At 41.3% G+C, this 16,582-nt stretch overlaps 1 protein-coding gene across 8 annotated transcripts in view; it reads right to left on the bottom strand.

The window, feature by feature from the left end:
* LOC128688920 (serine/threonine-protein kinase DCLK1) overlaps positions 1-16,582 on the bottom strand; it is a 113,303-nt gene that overhangs the window by 45,484 nt on the left and 51,237 nt on the right. For 6 of the 8 annotated variants that reach the window (XM_070085530.1, XM_070085527.1, XM_070085533.1 and 3 more), the window contains one exon: positions 5,716-5,796. The exons of the other annotated variants lie outside the window; for them this stretch is intronic. In XM_070085530.1, the coding sequence (XP_069941631.1) occupies positions 5,716-5,796 (81 nt within the window). The remainder of the gene's footprint in view (positions 1-5,715; positions 5,797-16,582) is intronic. 8 annotated transcript variants of the gene reach the window in all.

Raw genomic sequence — 16,582 nt, 5'->3', positions numbered from 1 at the left:
GAAACCGGCAGGCCGGACTTGAGTCCTGGAGATGGGAAGTACAGTCCCTGCACTCTGAAGGAGGGGTGTTAATGTTGCAGTTTAAAAACTGTAGTGTAAAGCACCCTTCTGGCAAGACAGTGATGGAGTGAATGATGGTGAAAGTTTTTCTTTTTCGGGGCCACCCTGCCTTGGTGGGAATCGGCCAGTGTGATAATAAAAAATAATTCAGGGAAACCGGTTATTTTCATATAGTCGGACTTGAGTCCTGGAAATGGGAAGTACAATGCCTGCACTTTAAAGGAGGGGTTTGGGATATTGGCAGTTTGGAGGGATATGTTGTGTATCTTTATATGCGTATGGTTCTAGACTGTTGTATTCTGAGCACCTCTGCAAAAACAGTGATAATGTGCGAGTGTGGTGAAAGTGTTGAATGATGATGAAGGTATTTTCTTTTTGGGGATTTTCTTTCTTTTTTGGGTCACCCTGCCTCGGTGGGAGACGGCCAACTTGTTGAAAAAAAAATATATATATATATATATATATATCTATATATATATATATATAAATATATATATATATATAAATATATATATATATATATATAAATATATATATATATATAAATATATATATATATATAAATATATATATATATATATATAGGAGGTTTTGTGGGTAAGGGGCTTGGACTTCCAGCAAGCGTGCGTGAGCGTGTTAGATAGGAGTGAATGGAGACGAATGGTACTTGGGACCTGACGATCTGTTGGAGTGTGAGCAGGGTAATATTTAGTGAAGGGATTCAGGGAAACCGGTTATTTTCATATAGTCGGACTTGAGTCCTGGAAATGGAAATGTATCTTTATATGCGTATGGTTCTAGACTGTTGTATTCTGAGCACCTCTGCAAAAACAGTGATAATGTGCGAGTGTGATGAAAGTGTTGAATGATGATGAAGGTATTTTCTTTTTGGGGATTTTCTTTCTTTTTTGGGTCACCCTGCCTCGGTGGGAGACGGCCAACTTGTTGAAAAAAAAAAAAAAAAAAAAAATATATATATATATATATATATATATATATATATATATATATATATATATATATATATATGTATATGTATATATATATATGAGTAAAAGAAAGGTGAAGAGAGTGGTGAGAGAGTGCAAAAGGAGAGCAGATGAAAGAGTGGGAGAGGCACTGTCAAGAAATTTTAATGAAAATAAGAAAAAATTTTGGAGTGAGTTAAACAAGTTAAGAAAGCCTAGGGAAAGTATGGATTTTTCAGTTAAAAACAGAGTAGGGGAGTTAGTAGATGGGGAGAGGGAGGTATTAGGTAGATGGCGAGAATATTTTGAGGAACTTTTAAATGTTAAGGAAGAAAGGGAGGCGGTAATTTCATGCACTGGCCAGGGAGGTATACCATCTTTTAGGAGTGAAGAAGAGCAGTATGTAAGTGTGGTGGAGGTACGTGAGGCATTACGTAGAATGAAAGGGGGTAAAGCAGCTGGAACTGATGGGATCATGACAGAAATGTTAAAAGCAGGGGGGGGGATATAGTGTTGGAGTGGTTGGTACTTTTGTTTAATAAATGTATGAAAGAGGGGAAGGTACCTAGGGATTGGCGGAGAGCATGTATAGTCCCTTTATATAAAGGGAAAGGGGACAAAAGAGATTGTAAAAATTATAGAGGAATAAGTTTACTGAGTATACCAGGAAAAGTATACGGTAGGGTTATAATTGAAAGAATTAGAGGTAAGACAGAATGTAGAATTGCGGAGGAGCAAGGAGGCTTCACAGTGGGTAGGGGATGTGTAGATCAAGTATTTACATTGAAGCATATATGTGAACAGTATTTAGATAAAGGTAGGGAAGTTTTTATTGCATTTATGGATTTAGAAAAGGCATATGATAGAGTGGATAGAGGAGCAATGTGGCAGATGTTGCAAGTATATGGAACAGGTGGTAAGTTACTAAATGCTGTAAAGAGCTTTTATGAGGATAGTGAGGCTCAGGTTAGGGTGTGTAGAAGAGAGGGAGAATACTTCCCGGTAAAAGTAGGTCTTAGACAGGGATGTGTAATGTCACCATGGTTGTTTAATATATTTATAGATGGGGTTGTAAAAGAAGTAAATGCTAGGGTGTTCGGGAGAGGGGTGGGATTAAATTATGGGGAATCAAATTCAAAATGGGAATTGACACAGTTACTTTTTGCTGATGATACTGTGCTTATGGGAGATTCTAAAGAAAAATTGCAAAGGTTAGTGGATGAGTTTGAGAATGTGTGTAAAGGTAGAAAGTTGAAAGTGAACATAGAAAAGAGTAAGGTGATGAGGGTATCAAATGATTTAGATAAAGAAAAATTGGATATCAAATTGGGGAGGAGGAGTATGGAAGAAGTGAATGTTTTCAGATACTTGGGAGTTGACGTGTCGGCGGATGGATTTATGAAGGATGAGGTTAATCATAGAATTGATGAGGGAAAAAAGGTGAGTGGTGCGTTGAGGTATATGTGGAGTCAAAAAACGTTATCTATGGAGACAAAGAAGGGAATGTATGAAAGTATAGTAGTACCAACACTCTTATATGGATGTGAAGCTTGGGTGGTAAATGCAGCAGCGAGGAGACGGTTGGAGGCAGTGGAGATGTCCTGTCTAAGGGCAATGTGTGGTGTAAATATTATGCAGAAAATTCGGAGTGTGGAAATTAGGAGAAGGTGTGGAGTTAATAAAAGCATTAGTCAGAGGGCAGAAGAGGGGTTGTTGAGGTGGTTTGGTCATTTAGAGAGAATGGATCAAATTAGAATGACATGGAAAGCATATAAATCTATAGGGGAAGGAAAGAGGGGTAGGGGTCGTCCTCGAAAGGGTTGGAAAGAGGGGGTAAAGGAGGTTTTGTGGGCGAGGGGCTTGGACTTCCAGCAAGCGTGCATGAGCGTGTTAGATAGGAGTGAATGGAGACGAATGATACTTGGGACCTGACGATCTGTTGGAGTGTGAGCAGGGTAATATTTAGTGAAGGGATTCAGGGAAACCGGTTATTTTCATATAGTCGGACTTGAGTCCTGGAAATGGGAAGTACAATGCCTGCACTTTAAAGGAGGGGTTTGGGATATTGGCAGTTTGGAGGGATATGTTGTGTATCTTTATACGTATATGCTTCTAAGCTGTTGTATTCTGAGCACCTCTGCAAAAGCAGTGATAATGTGTGAGTGTGGTGAAAGTGTTGAATGATGATGAAAGTATTTTCTTTTTGGGGATTTTCTTTCTTTTTTGGGTCACCCTGCCTCGGTGGGAGACGACCGACTTGTTGAAAAAAAAAAAAAAAAAAATATATATATATATATATATATATATATACACACACACACACACACACACACACACACACACACACACACACACACACACACACACACACACACACACACACACACACACACACACACACACACACACACACAGGTGCTTTCTTCTATTTTCTTAATGGTTCTTGTTCTTATTTATTTCCTCTTAAATTTTTTCTCCACAGTCCATGTGTGTCGTAAGAGGCAACTAAAATGCTAGAAGCAAGAGGCTAGTAACTCCTCCTCCTATATAAATTACTAAATTTTAAAAGGGAAACTTTCGTTTTTCTTCTTTAGGTCACCCTGCCTCAGTGGGATATGACCAGTTTGTTGGAAAAAAAAAAACTACACAGGGTAGAGTGGTGAAAGTAAAGATTACTTTTTCTTTTAGAAACAGAGCTGCTAAGAAGTTGTACAGTGGACCCTCGTTTTTCGTAATTAATCTGTTCCAGGGAGTGCGGCTATTATCGAAATTGACGATTTGCGAATCCATTTTCCCCATAAGATATAATGTAAATCCAATTAATTCGTTCCAAACACCCAGAAGTATCAACAAAAAATTTTTTTTTACCTATAGATTTACATGCACAAAAGAATGAACATTCAACATGACAGTTACCTTTATTGAAGGCTGTTGTTGATAAATGGAAGACAGGGAGGAGGAGAGAGGGAAGAGAAGTTATTGTTTGGAAGGGGAATCCCCCTCCATAAGGACTCTAGGTCACTTCCCTAGCTTATAGATTTATATGCAGAAATGAATGCCAAATAAATGTAAAGCACTAATAAAATGTATAAATGAACATTTAACATCACACTTACTTTCACTGAAGACTCTTGGTGTATGGCAGATGGGGCAGAGGGAGGGGAGGAGAGTTTATTGTTGGAGAATATGACACTAATATCAACTCTACAGCTTATTTATCTATCACAATTCAACTAATATGACATAATAAACAATATTAATAACATAGAAACATGGAATATACTCTAGAATGAATAAAAGTCCTTATGAATGTCACAAGAGGTGTTGTGTTGTTGTTGTTGGGTGTATAAGGGCCACTGAGAGCATAAGCCATCCATAATGGTGGTGAAGCAGCAGCTGAGGCGCTGGTGTTTTCTGTTGCCCTATATAACTCCAACAACATTGGAGGAGTTAGCAGAATTGCTGAATCACTGAAGAAGGCATCCTCTACCACCATCACAACCACTACCACCCTCTACCGCTATCACAATTGCTACCACCATCATTACCACCACCTACCACCATCACTACCACCCTCTACCACTATCACAACCACTACCATCCTCTACCACCATAACTACCACCCTCTACCACTATCATAACTGCTAGCACCCTCTACCATCATCACTACCACCCTCTACCACTATCACAATTGCTACCACTCTACCACCACCACTTTTGTATTTTTCTACAAACTTTTTCTTAAATTGTGTGTTCCTCACATTCTTTACCAAAGGGCTGGCACTAGAAGCTTTCTTTGGAGCCATGGTGACTTATTTAGCAGTTGAAAGCACTAAAACAAATGGAATATTATGAAATGTATCATATGAACTCGTGAGATCATCCTCACTCACTGATAAACAATGGTACACTGGCTGGTAATGGAGTGTGAGGCGGCTCGGGGCTGAGTGTACGCGTCCCAGACGAATGACTATTTGCGAGTCAAACAACGATTTGTAAGTCAATGTTCTGATGAAAAAATGTTACGATTTCCGAAAAGTACAACTTTTGAGCCTTACGAAAAATGAGGGTCCACTGTACTATAGAAATCACTTGATCATGCCTCCCTCATTCTTACACTCTGATATACAGTAATTCCCAGTTTTGCATCTAATGATAAACATTTCTTTTCAAAGATGCTTCAACACTCCCCACCTACATTTTTACTTCTCTATTCTATGAGTCACCTCATATTTCACACACCCATCTATAGACACATCCTCTCCCAAATCAGCAAATACAATTGCTTCCTCCTCCCAATCAAATATTAATTTTTTCATTGCCTAGACTTTTTCTTACTCTCATTACCTTAATCTTTTTTATATTCATTGTGATTATCTGGCAACTTCTCTGGTGAACGTTCACCACCACATACACTAGACTACTGCTGTTAAAATATACTTACACACCGGCTTTGTGTACGACCTACCTGTTACTCAAATCACATTTTTTACGAGTTTTACAAACACAATATAGATTATACAGATAAGAAGGCATTATGGGGATATGATAGTGTGTGTAACATTGTCCTAATTACAGCTAAAGTTTTTAAGCTATTATCTAAGGGTACATCATGCCATAGTATGTTACAGCAGGATATAAAAATCGATAACACAGTATCATAGAATTCTAAAGAAGGACCACTTACCCTGACTAGTTCCATGACGAGGTAGAGTTGATGTGAGGTATGGAATTCTTCAATTAAACTAACAATATTTGGATGACTAACCTGGAAAAATATTATACAACTTTTAATAAACATAAAAAACATGACTGCAGAAAAGCAATCAATTTAACCCTTACAAGGTCGGTCCCATTGTTCTACGGCTTTGAAACCAGTGTCGGTCCTGTAGTACTATGCCATGAGGTCAGGTCACTCAGATGAGCTGTGAGTGGTAAATTTGGGCCTAGATATGGGGGAATGGGTTTATGCAGTAAGTGTGCACCCTATAAGAAAAAATCCTGCAGCAAACAGTGCATAACGGGAAAAAAACTGTGGCCATGTTTTTGGTTTAAAACAGCCAATTTGTGGTGAATTTTTGTACAGTTATTATGGCTGTATTCTCGATTTCTTGGTCTCATTTGATAGAATGAAAGAGATATTAAAGAAACAGAGGTGATCCTGATTGGTATCGGGAACGAAAGTAGCTTGAAATTGAGCTCAAAGTACGGTGGAACCTCGGCTTACGAGTACCCCACCATATGAGTTTTTCAGGATATGAGCAGTTACTCTGTTGATTTTTTTTATTCTGGATACGAGCAAAAATTCAGGATGTGAGCTCTCCCCTCAAACAACTTTTTTTTTTAGACCTCTAGATCTTACAAAAGCAAAAGTGAATATACAATTGTAGTTCACTGTCGTGATGTGTTATGCTTTTACTGCTTAAGACTATAACTGCAACAGAAATATGATTGGTGGAATGATGAAGTTTAGGGTGCGATAAGAGAGAAAAAGTTAGCTTATGAGAGGTTTTTACACAGCAGAAGTGTTATAAGAAGAGCAGAGTATATGGAGAGTAAAAGAAAGGTGAAGAGAGTGGTGAGAGAGTGCAAAAGGAGAGCAGATGACAGAGTGGGAGAGGCACTGTCAAGAAATTTTAATGAAAATAAGAAAAATTTTTGAAGTGAGTTAAACAAGTTAAGAAAGCCTAGGGAACGTATGGATTTGTCAGTTAAAAACAGAGTAGTGGAGTTAGTAGATGGGGAGATGGCGAGAATATTTTGAGGAACTTTTAAATGTCGACGAAGAAAGGGAGGCGGTAATTTCATGCACTGGCCAGGTAGGTATACCATCTTCAAGGAGTGAAGAAGAACAGGATGTGAGTTTGGGGGAGGTGCATGAGGGATTACGTAGAATGAAAGAGGGTGATGCAGCTGGAACTGACGGGATCACGACAGAAATGTTAAAAGCAGGGGGATGGGGGATATAGTGTTGGAGTGGTTGGTATTTTTGTTTAATAAATGTATGAAAGAGGGGAAGGTACCTAGGGATTGGCAGAGAGCATGTATAGTCCCTTTATATAAAGGGAAGAGGGACAAAAGAGACTAAAAACTATAGAGGAATAAGTTTACTGAGTATACCAGGAAAAGTGTACAGTAGGGTAATTATTGAAAGAATTAGAGGTAAGAGAGAACGCAGGATTGCCGATGAGCAAGGAGGTTTTAGAGAGGGTAGGGGATGTGTAGATCAAGTGTTTACATTGAAGCATATATGTGAACAGTATTTAGATAAAGGTAGGGAAGTTTTTATTGCATTTATAGATTTAGAAAGGGCATATGATAGAGTGGATAGGGGAGCAATGTGGCAAATGTTGCAAGTACAGTGGAACCTTGACTTACGAGTGTCCCAACTTACGAGTTTTTTGAGATACGAGCCATCCATGGGTCTATTTTTTGCTCCGAGTTACGAGCCAACATTTGAGTTACGAGCCAGCTCCCCCCCCTCCCTCTTCCCCCTCAACCCAAAACTCGGACACCTCTTTTGTTTATCTATGATTTCATGCTTTAATTCCATGGAAATCATTCTCTTTTTCTTTTCAGTAGTAACAAAAAAAATAGTAAAAAAAAGTAGTAAAAATTATAGGGGGATAAGTCTGCTGAGTATACCTGGTAAAGTGTATGGTAGAGTTATTATTGAAAGAATTAAGAGTAAGACGGAGAATAGGATAGCAGATGAACAAGGAGGCTTTAGGAAAGGTAGGGGGTGTGTGGACCAGGTGTTTACAGTGAAACATATAAGTGAACAGTATTTAGATAAGGCTAAAGAGGTCTTTGTGGCATTTATGGATTTGGAAAAGGCATATGACAGGGTGGATAGGGGGGCAATGTGGCAGATGTTGCAAGTGTATGGTGTAGGAGGTAGGTTACTGAAAGCAGTGAAGAGTTTTTACGAGGATAGTGAGGCTCAAGTTAGAGTATGTAGGAAAGAGGGAAATTTTTTCCCAGTAAAAGTAGGCCTCAGACAAGGATGTGTGATGTCACCGTGGTTGTTTAATATATTTATAGATGGGGTTGTAAGAGAAGTAAATGCGAGGGTCTTGGCAAGAGGCGTGGAGTTAAAAGATAAAGAATCACACACAAAGTGGGAGCTGTCACAGCTGCTCTTTGCTGATGACACTGTGCTCTTGGGAGATTCTGAAGAGAAGTTGCAGAGATTGGTGGATGAATTTGGTAGGGTGTGCAAAAGAAGAAAATTAAAGGTGAATACAGGAAAGAGTAAGGTTATGAGGATAACATAAAGATTAGGTGATGAAAGATTGAATATCAGATTGGAGGGAGAGAGTATGGAGGAGGTGAATGTATTCAGATATTTGGGAGTGGACGTGTCAGCGGATGGGTCTATGAAAGATGAGGTGAATCATAGAATTGATGAGGGGAAAAGAGTGAGTGGTGCACTTAGGAATCTGTGGAGACAAAGAACTTTGTCCTTGGAGGCAAAGAGGGGAATGTATGAGAGTATAGTCTTACCAACGCTCTTATATGGGTGTGAAGCATGGGTGATGAATGTTGCAGCGAGGAGAAGGCTGGAGGCAGTGGAGATGTCATGTCTGAGGGCAATGTGTGGTGTGAATATAATGCAGAGAATTCGTAGTTTGGAAGTTAGGAGGAGGTGCGGGATTACCAAAACTGTTGTCCAGAGGGCTGAGGAAGGGTTGTTGAGGTGGTTCGGACATGTAGAGAGAATGGAGCGAAACAGAATGACTTCAAGAGTGTATCAGTCTGTAGTGGAAGGAAGGCGGGGTAGGGGTCGGCCTAGGAAAGGTTGGAGAGAGGGGGTAAAGGAGGTTTTGTGTGTGAGGGGCTTGGACTTCCAGCAGGCATGCATGAGTGTGTTTGATAGGAGTGAATGGAGACAAATGGTTTTTAATACTTGACGTGCTGTTGGAGTGTGAGCAAAGTAACATTTATGAAGGGGTTCAGGGAAACCGGCAGGCCGGACGTGAGTCCTGGAGATGGGAAGTACAGTGCCTGCACTCTGAAGGAGGGGTGTTAATGTTGCAGTTTAAAAACTGTAGTGTAAAGCACCCTTCTGGCAAGACAGTGATGGAGTGAATGATGGTGAAAGTTTTTCTTTTTCGGGCCACCCTGCCTTGGTGGGAATCGGCCAGTGTGATAATAAATAAATAAAATAATAATACAATAATAATATATTATTATTAGTCAACTCACTCAGTCAAGTCACTCATCAAGTCAGTCAGTCAAGTCACTCATCAAGTCAGTCAGTCAAGTCACTCATCAAGTCAGTCAGTCAAGTCACTCATCAAGTCAGTCAGTCAAGTCACTCAGTAAGTCAGTCAAGTCACTCAGTAAGTCATTCAGCCACAAACTCATGTTAACCTCTTTTTCTGTGTACAAAGCAACACTTCAGTTATGGCTACAGGTTATCTCTTGTCTAATATCTTTGTTAATTCTAAGACTTAAGTGCTTATACCTCTTCGTGCCACTTTCAGCAACACTGGTATGGCGACTGGGTGTCATGATTGCGGTGGCCTGGTGGCTAAAGCTTTTGCTTCACACACGGAGGGCCCGGGTTCGATTCCCGGCAGGTGCAAACATTTCGACACGTTTCCATACACCTGTTGTCCTGTTCACCTAGCAGCAAATAGGTACCTGGGTGTTAGTCGACTGGTGTGGGTCGCATCCTGGGGGACAAGATTAAGGACCCCAATGGAAATAAGTTGGGCAGTCCTCGATGATGCACTGACTTTCTTGGGTTATCCTGGGTGGCTAACCCTCCGGGGTTAAAAATCTGAACGAAATCTTAACACAACTGACAAACACAGCTGCCTTGTAGAAGACTGGACACGTATGAGTTGTGAATGCTGGGATGGTGGGGTGGTGTCGGGAGTGGTAGGGGAGGGTGGTGTGGGGTAGGGTGGTGTGGGGTAGGGTGGTGTGGGGGGTGTGGGGGGATGGTGTGGGGGATGGTGTGGGGGATGGTGTGGGGGGGATGGTGTGGGGGGGACGGTGTGGGGATGGTGTGGGGGATGGTGTGGGGGGATGGTGTGGGGGGATGGTGTGGGGGGATGGTGTGGGGGATGGTGTGGGGGGTGGTGTGGGGGTGGTGGTGTAGGGGTGGTGGTAGCGGTGGTGGTGTGGGGGTGGTGGTGTGCGGGGTGGTGGTGTGGGGGGTGGGGTGGGGGGTGGTGTGTTGGTGTGGGGGGGGGTGGGGTGGGGGCTGGTGGTGTGGGTGTGGGGGGGGGGGGGGGGGGGTAGGGGATGGTGGGGGGGAGGTGTAGGGGGTGGTAGGGGATGGTGGGGAGGTGTAGGGGGTGGTAGGGGATGGTGGGGAGGTGTAGGGGGTGGTAGGGGAGGGTGGGGAGGTGTAGGGGGTGGTAGGGGATGGTGGGGGTTTTAGGGGTGGTAGGGGATGGTGGGGAGGTGAGGGGTGGTAGGGGATGGTGGGAAGGTGAGGGGTGGTAGGGGATGGTGGGGAGGTGTGGGGGGTGGTAGGGGAGGTGTGGGGGGTGGTAGGGGATGGTTGGGTCGTAGGGGATGGTGGGGAGGTGTAGGGGATGGTGGGGAGGTGTAGGGGGTGGTAGGGGATGGCTCCCCGGCTGCTACACAACAAGGTGGCCGCTTGAGCAAACGAGAATTTTTTTTTTCCTTCCCACAAACTGAACCATGTTAAATTAATTATACAACGTGTTACATAAAATTGTGCAGCAATTCGTCAGTGGCGGTCTACTGTATTATTATAATAACGATAGTGCTTCAGTTCCCTAAATTAATAATAATAATAATAATGATAGAACTTCAGTTCCCTAAATTAATATTAATAATAATAATGGAGAGCATATAAATCTGTAGGGGAAGGAAGGCGGGGTAGGGGTCGTCCTCGAAAAGGTTGGAGAGAGGGGGTAAAGGTGGTGTTGTGGGCGAGGGGTTTGGACTTCCAGCAAGCGTGCGTGAGCGTGTTAGATAGGAGTGAATGGAGACAAATGGTATTTAGGACCTGACGATCTGTTGGAGTGTGAGCAGGGTAATATTTAGTGAAGAGATTCAGGGAAACCAGTTATTTTATATAACTGGACTTGAGTCCTGGAAATGGGAAGTACAATGCCTGCACTCTAAAGGAGGGGTTCGGGATATTGGCACTTTGGAGGGATATATTGTGTATTTTTATACGTATATACTTCTAAACTGTTGTATTCTGAGCACCTCTGCAAAAACAGTGATGTGTGAGTGTGGTGAAAGTGTTGAATGATGATGAAAGTATTTTCTTTTTGGGGATTTTCTTTCTTTTTTTTGGGTCACCCTGCCTCGGTGGGAGACAGCCGACATGTTGAAAAAAAAAACTTCTAAACTGTTGTATTCTGGGCACCTCTGCAAAAACAGTGATTATGTGTGAGGTGAAAGTGTTGAATGATGAAAGTACTGTATTTTCTTTTTGGGGATTTTCTTTTTCTTTGGGTCACCCTGCCTCGGTGGGAGACGGCCGACTTGTTGACAGCAACCACACAGGGAGTTACTACCATCCTGCCAAGTGAGTGTACAACGAAAGCCTGTAACTGTTTTACGTGATGGTAGGATTGCTGGTGTCCATTTTTCTGTCTCATGAACATGCAAGGTTTCAGGTACGTCTTGCTACTTCTACTTACACTTAGGTCACACTACACATACATGTACAAGCATATATATATATGCACACACCTCTGGGTTTTCTTCTATTTTCTTACTAGTTCTTGTTCTTGTTTATTTCATCTCATCTCCATGGGGAAGTGGAACGGAATTCTTCCTCCGTAAGCTATGCGTGTTGTAAGGGGCAACTAAAATGCCAGGAGCAAGGGGCTAGTAACCCCTTCTCCTGTATAAATTACTAAATTTAAAAAGAGAAACTTTCGTTTTTCTTTTTGGGCCACCCTGCCTTGGTGGGATACAGCCGGTTTGTTGAAAAAAAAAATAATAATATTATTATTATTATAACAATAGAGCTTCAGCTCCCTAAATTAATAATAATAATAATAATAATAATGCTGGAACTGATGGGATCATGACAGAAATGTTAAAAGCAGGGGGGGATATAGTGTTGGAGTGGTTGGTACTTTTGTTTAATAAATGTATGAAAGAGGGGAAGGTACCTAGGGATTGGCGGAGAGCATGTATAGTCCCTTTATATAAAGGGAAAGGGGACAAAAGAGATTGTAAAAATTATAGAGGAATAAGTTTACTGAGTATACCAGGAAAAGTATACGGTAGGGTTATAATTGAAAGAATTAGAGGTAAGACAGAATGTAGAATTGCGGACGAGCAAGGAGGCTTCAGAGTGGGTAGGGGATGTGTAGATCAAGTGTTTACATTGAAACATATATGTGAACAGTATTTAGATAAAGGTAGGGAAGTTTTTATTGCATTTATGGATTTAGAAAAGGCATATGATAGAGTGGATAGAGGAGCAATGTGGCAGATGTTGCAAGTATATGGAATAGGTGGTAAGTTACTAAATGCTGTAAAGAGCTTTTATGAGGATAGTGAGGCTCAGGTTAGGGTGTGTAGAAGAGAGGGAGAATACTTCCTGGTAAAAGTAGGTCTTAGACAGGGATGTGTAATGTCACCATGGTTGTTTAATATATTTATAGATGGGGTTGTAAAAGAAGTAAATGCTAGGGTGTTCGGGAGAGGGGTGGGATTAAATTATGGGGAATCAAATTCAAAATGGGAATTGACACAGTTACTTTTTGCTGATGATACTGTGCTTATGGGAGACTCTAAAGAAAAATTACAAAGGTTAGTGGATGAGTTTGAGAATGTGTGTGAAGGTAGAAAGTTGAAAGTGAACATAGAAAAGAGTAAGGTGATGAGGGTATCAAATGATTTAGATAAAGAAAAATTGGATATCAAATTGGGGAGGAGGAGTATGGAAGAAGTGAATGTTTTCAGATACTTGGGAGTTGACGTGTCGGTGGATGGATTTATGAAGGATGAGGTTAATCATAGAATTGATGAGGGAAAAAAGGTGAGTGGTGCGTTGAGGTATATGTGGAGTCAAAAAACGTTATCTATGGAGGCAAAGAAGGGAATGTATGAAAGTATAGTAGTACCAACACTCTTATATGGATGTGAAGCTTGGGTGGTAAATGCAGCAGCGAGGAGACGGTTGGAGGCAGTGGAGATGTCCTGTCTAAGGGCAATGTGTGGTGTAAATATTATGCAGAAAATTCGGAGTGTGGAAATTAGGAGAAGGTGTGGAGTTAATAAAAGCATTAGTCAGAGGGCAGAAGAGGGGTTGTTGAGGTGGTTTGGTCATTTAGAGAGAATGGATCAAAGTAGAATGACATGGAAAGCATATAAATCTATAGGGGAAGGAAAGAGGGGTAGGGGTCGTCCTCGAAAGAGTTGGAAAGAGGGGGTAAAGGAGGTTTTGTGGGTGAGGGGCTTGGACTTCCAGCAAGCGTGCGTGAGCGTGTTAGATAGGAGTGAATGGAGACGAATGATACTTGGGACCTGACGATCTGTTGGAGTGTGAGCAGGGTAATATTTAGTGAAGGGATTCAGGGAAACCGGTTATTTTCATATAGTCGGACTTGAGTCCTGGAAATGGGAAGTACAATGCCTGCACTTTAAAGGAGGGGTTTGGGATATTGGCAGTTTGGAGGGATATGTTGTGTATCTCTATACATATATGCTTCTAAACTGTTATATTCTGAGCACCTCTGCAAAAGCAGTGATAATGTGTGAGTGTGGTGAAAGTGTTGAATGATGATGAAAGTATTTTCTTTTTGGGGATTTTCTTTCTTTTTTTTGGGTCACCCTGCCTCGGTGGGAGATGGCCGACTTGTTGAAAAAAAAAAAAAAAAAAAAAAATAATGCATAATACGTATGTAATAATAATTCAGATTGCTTCTGCTAATTGGCACAGCTGATCAGCAGTAAACATATTTACATCCGTGGAGGCAGTTCTCTCGTGCTTGTTTGCATTTTTTTACAGTCATTTGGCCAAATTTCTTTTTTTCTAACGATGGGTCCTAGTGATCTACTGCAGTTAGCCTCAAAAATACTCTGTTTTCTCTTACAGTAAAAACATGGGAAGATATTAGAGTGAAATTGAGACAGAAATGGCAGACGCTTATGCCTCTGCCTCCATATTATGGCCTATTTTATTCATTCTAGAGTATGTATCATGTTTCTGTCCTAATTATATTTTTTATTACGTCATATTAGATGAATTGTGATAAATAAATAAGCCGTACAGTTGATAATAGTGTCATATTCGAGTATTTTTTCTTGTCTATCCAGAGTGCAGAAACAAATTAATGGTTTTTCAATTAATTTACATGAGGAAAATTAATTTGATATACAAGTAAATTGAGTTACGAGCTAGCTCCTGGAACGGATTAAACTCGTAAGTCAAGGTTCCACTGTATGGAATAGGTGGTAAGTGTCTAAATACTGTAAAGAGTTTTTATGATGATAGTGAGGCTCAGGTTAGGGTGTTTAGGAGACAGGGAGACTACTTCCTGGTAAAAGTAGGTCTTAGACAGGGATGTGTAATATCACCATGACTGTTTAATATATTTATAGATGGGGTTGTAAAAGAAGTAAATGTTAGGGTGTTCGGGAGAGGGGAGGGATTAAATTATGGGGAATCAAATACAAAATGGGAATTGACACAGTTACTTTTTGCTGATGATACAGTGCTTATGGGAGATTCTAAAGAAAAATTTCAAAGGTTAGTGGACGAGTTTGGGAGTGTGTGTAAAGGTAGAAAGCTGAAAGTGAACATAGAAAAAGGTAAGGTGATGAGGGTATCAAATTATTTAAAGAAAAATTGGATATCAAATTGGGGAGGAGGAGTATGGAAGAAGTGAATGTTTTCAGATATTTGAGAGTTGACGTGTCAGCGGATGGATTTATGAAGGATGAGGTTAATCATAGAACTGACGAGGGAAAATAGGCGAGTGGTGTGTTGAGGTATATGTGGAGACAAAAAAAGTTATCTATGGAGGCAAAGAAGGCAATGTACGAAAGTATAGTAGTACGAACATATAGGTGTGAAGCTTGGGTTGTAAATGCTGCAGCGAGGAGGCAGTCGGAGGCAGTGGAGATGTCCTGTCCAAGGGCAATGTGTGGTGTAAATATTATGCAGAAAATTCAGTGTGTGGAAATTAGGAGGTGTGGAGTTAATAAAAGTATTAGTCAGTGAGCTGAAGAGGGGTTGTTGAGGCAGTTTGGTCATTTAGAGAAAATGGATCAAAGTAGAATGACATGGGGAGTGTATAAATCTGTAGGGGAAAGAAGGCAGGGTAGGGGTTGTCCTCGAAAAGGTTGGAAGGAAGGGGTAAAGGAGGTTTTGTGGGCAACGGGCTTGGACTTCCAGTAAGCGTGCACGAGCGTGTTCGATAGGAGTGAATGGAGACGAATGGTATTTGGGACCTAACGAGCTGTTGGAGTGTGAGCAAGGTAATATTTAGTGAAGGGATTCAGGGAAAGTGGTTATTTTTATATAGCCAGACTTGAGTCCTGGAAATGGGAAGTACAATGCCTGCACTCTACAGGAGGGGCTCGGGATATTGGTAGTATGGAGGGATGTGTTGCGTATCTTTATACGTATATGCTTCTGAACTGTTGTATTCTGGGCACCTCTGCAATAACAGTGATTATGTGTGAGTGCGGTGAAAGTGTTGAATGATGATGAAAGTATTTTCTTTTTGGGGATTTTCTTTCTTTTTTGGGTCACCCTGCCTCGGTGGGAGACGGCTGACTTTCTAAAAAAAAAAAAAAATTCTTACCTTAAATTGTGGGTGCTGGTGTTTATCGATGATTGTGAAGAGTGGAGAGTAGCAGGCTCTGGTGGCTAAAGTTCTCGCTTCACACGGCGAGGGTCTGTTTTCGATTCCCAGCCAGGGTAGAAACATTGAGGGTATTTCTTTACACCTGTTGTCTATGTTTACCCATCAGTAAATGGGTACCTGGGTGTTAGTCAACTTGTGTGGGTTGCATCCTGGGACACTGACCTAATTTGCTCAAAATGCTCAGCATAACAAGGGGCTTTCTATATAGCAGTATGTCACTGATGTCAGCTAGGCCTGTATACCTTGTACATATACTTGTAGTAAATAAAGATATTATTATTATGCTGCAGCCCTACTGGGCTGAGGTGGATGGTAGAGGTTCTGGTACTGAAGTCGATGGTTGTACTGGAGTGTGCATAAATTCTGTAATAGATTTCTCTTCTGTTTTACCCTGCAGTACATTATACAACTGATCTAGACACCATTTCAGGGTCCTCCTCAGTGAAAAAATCTAAGTCATTCAGTCAGTCAAGTCAGTAAGTCAATCAGTAACACTGGTATGCCTACTGGGTGTCATGATTGCTTGGCAGATACAAGATATGGAAATTAAAAGATCAAAACACAATTCACAAACACAGCTAATTTGTAGGAAAGAAGTGGAACTGAACACATAAGCTGGGATGGTGGTGTTGGGAGTGTCGGGGGGATGGCAGGGGATGGTGGGTCTCCCCCGCTGACCCACAACAAGGTGGCCGCTTGAGGTAGGGAATGGCCGCCACCATT

This window comes from Cherax quadricarinatus, chromosome 16 (assembly GCF_038502225.1).
Source record: "Cherax quadricarinatus isolate ZL_2023a chromosome 16, ASM3850222v1, whole genome shotgun sequence".
Taxonomy (NCBI): domain Eukaryota; kingdom Metazoa; phylum Arthropoda; class Malacostraca; order Decapoda; family Parastacidae; genus Cherax; species Cherax quadricarinatus.
The sequence above is the reverse complement of the archived record's forward strand: the minus strand, read 5'-3'. Positions and strand labels throughout refer to the sequence as shown.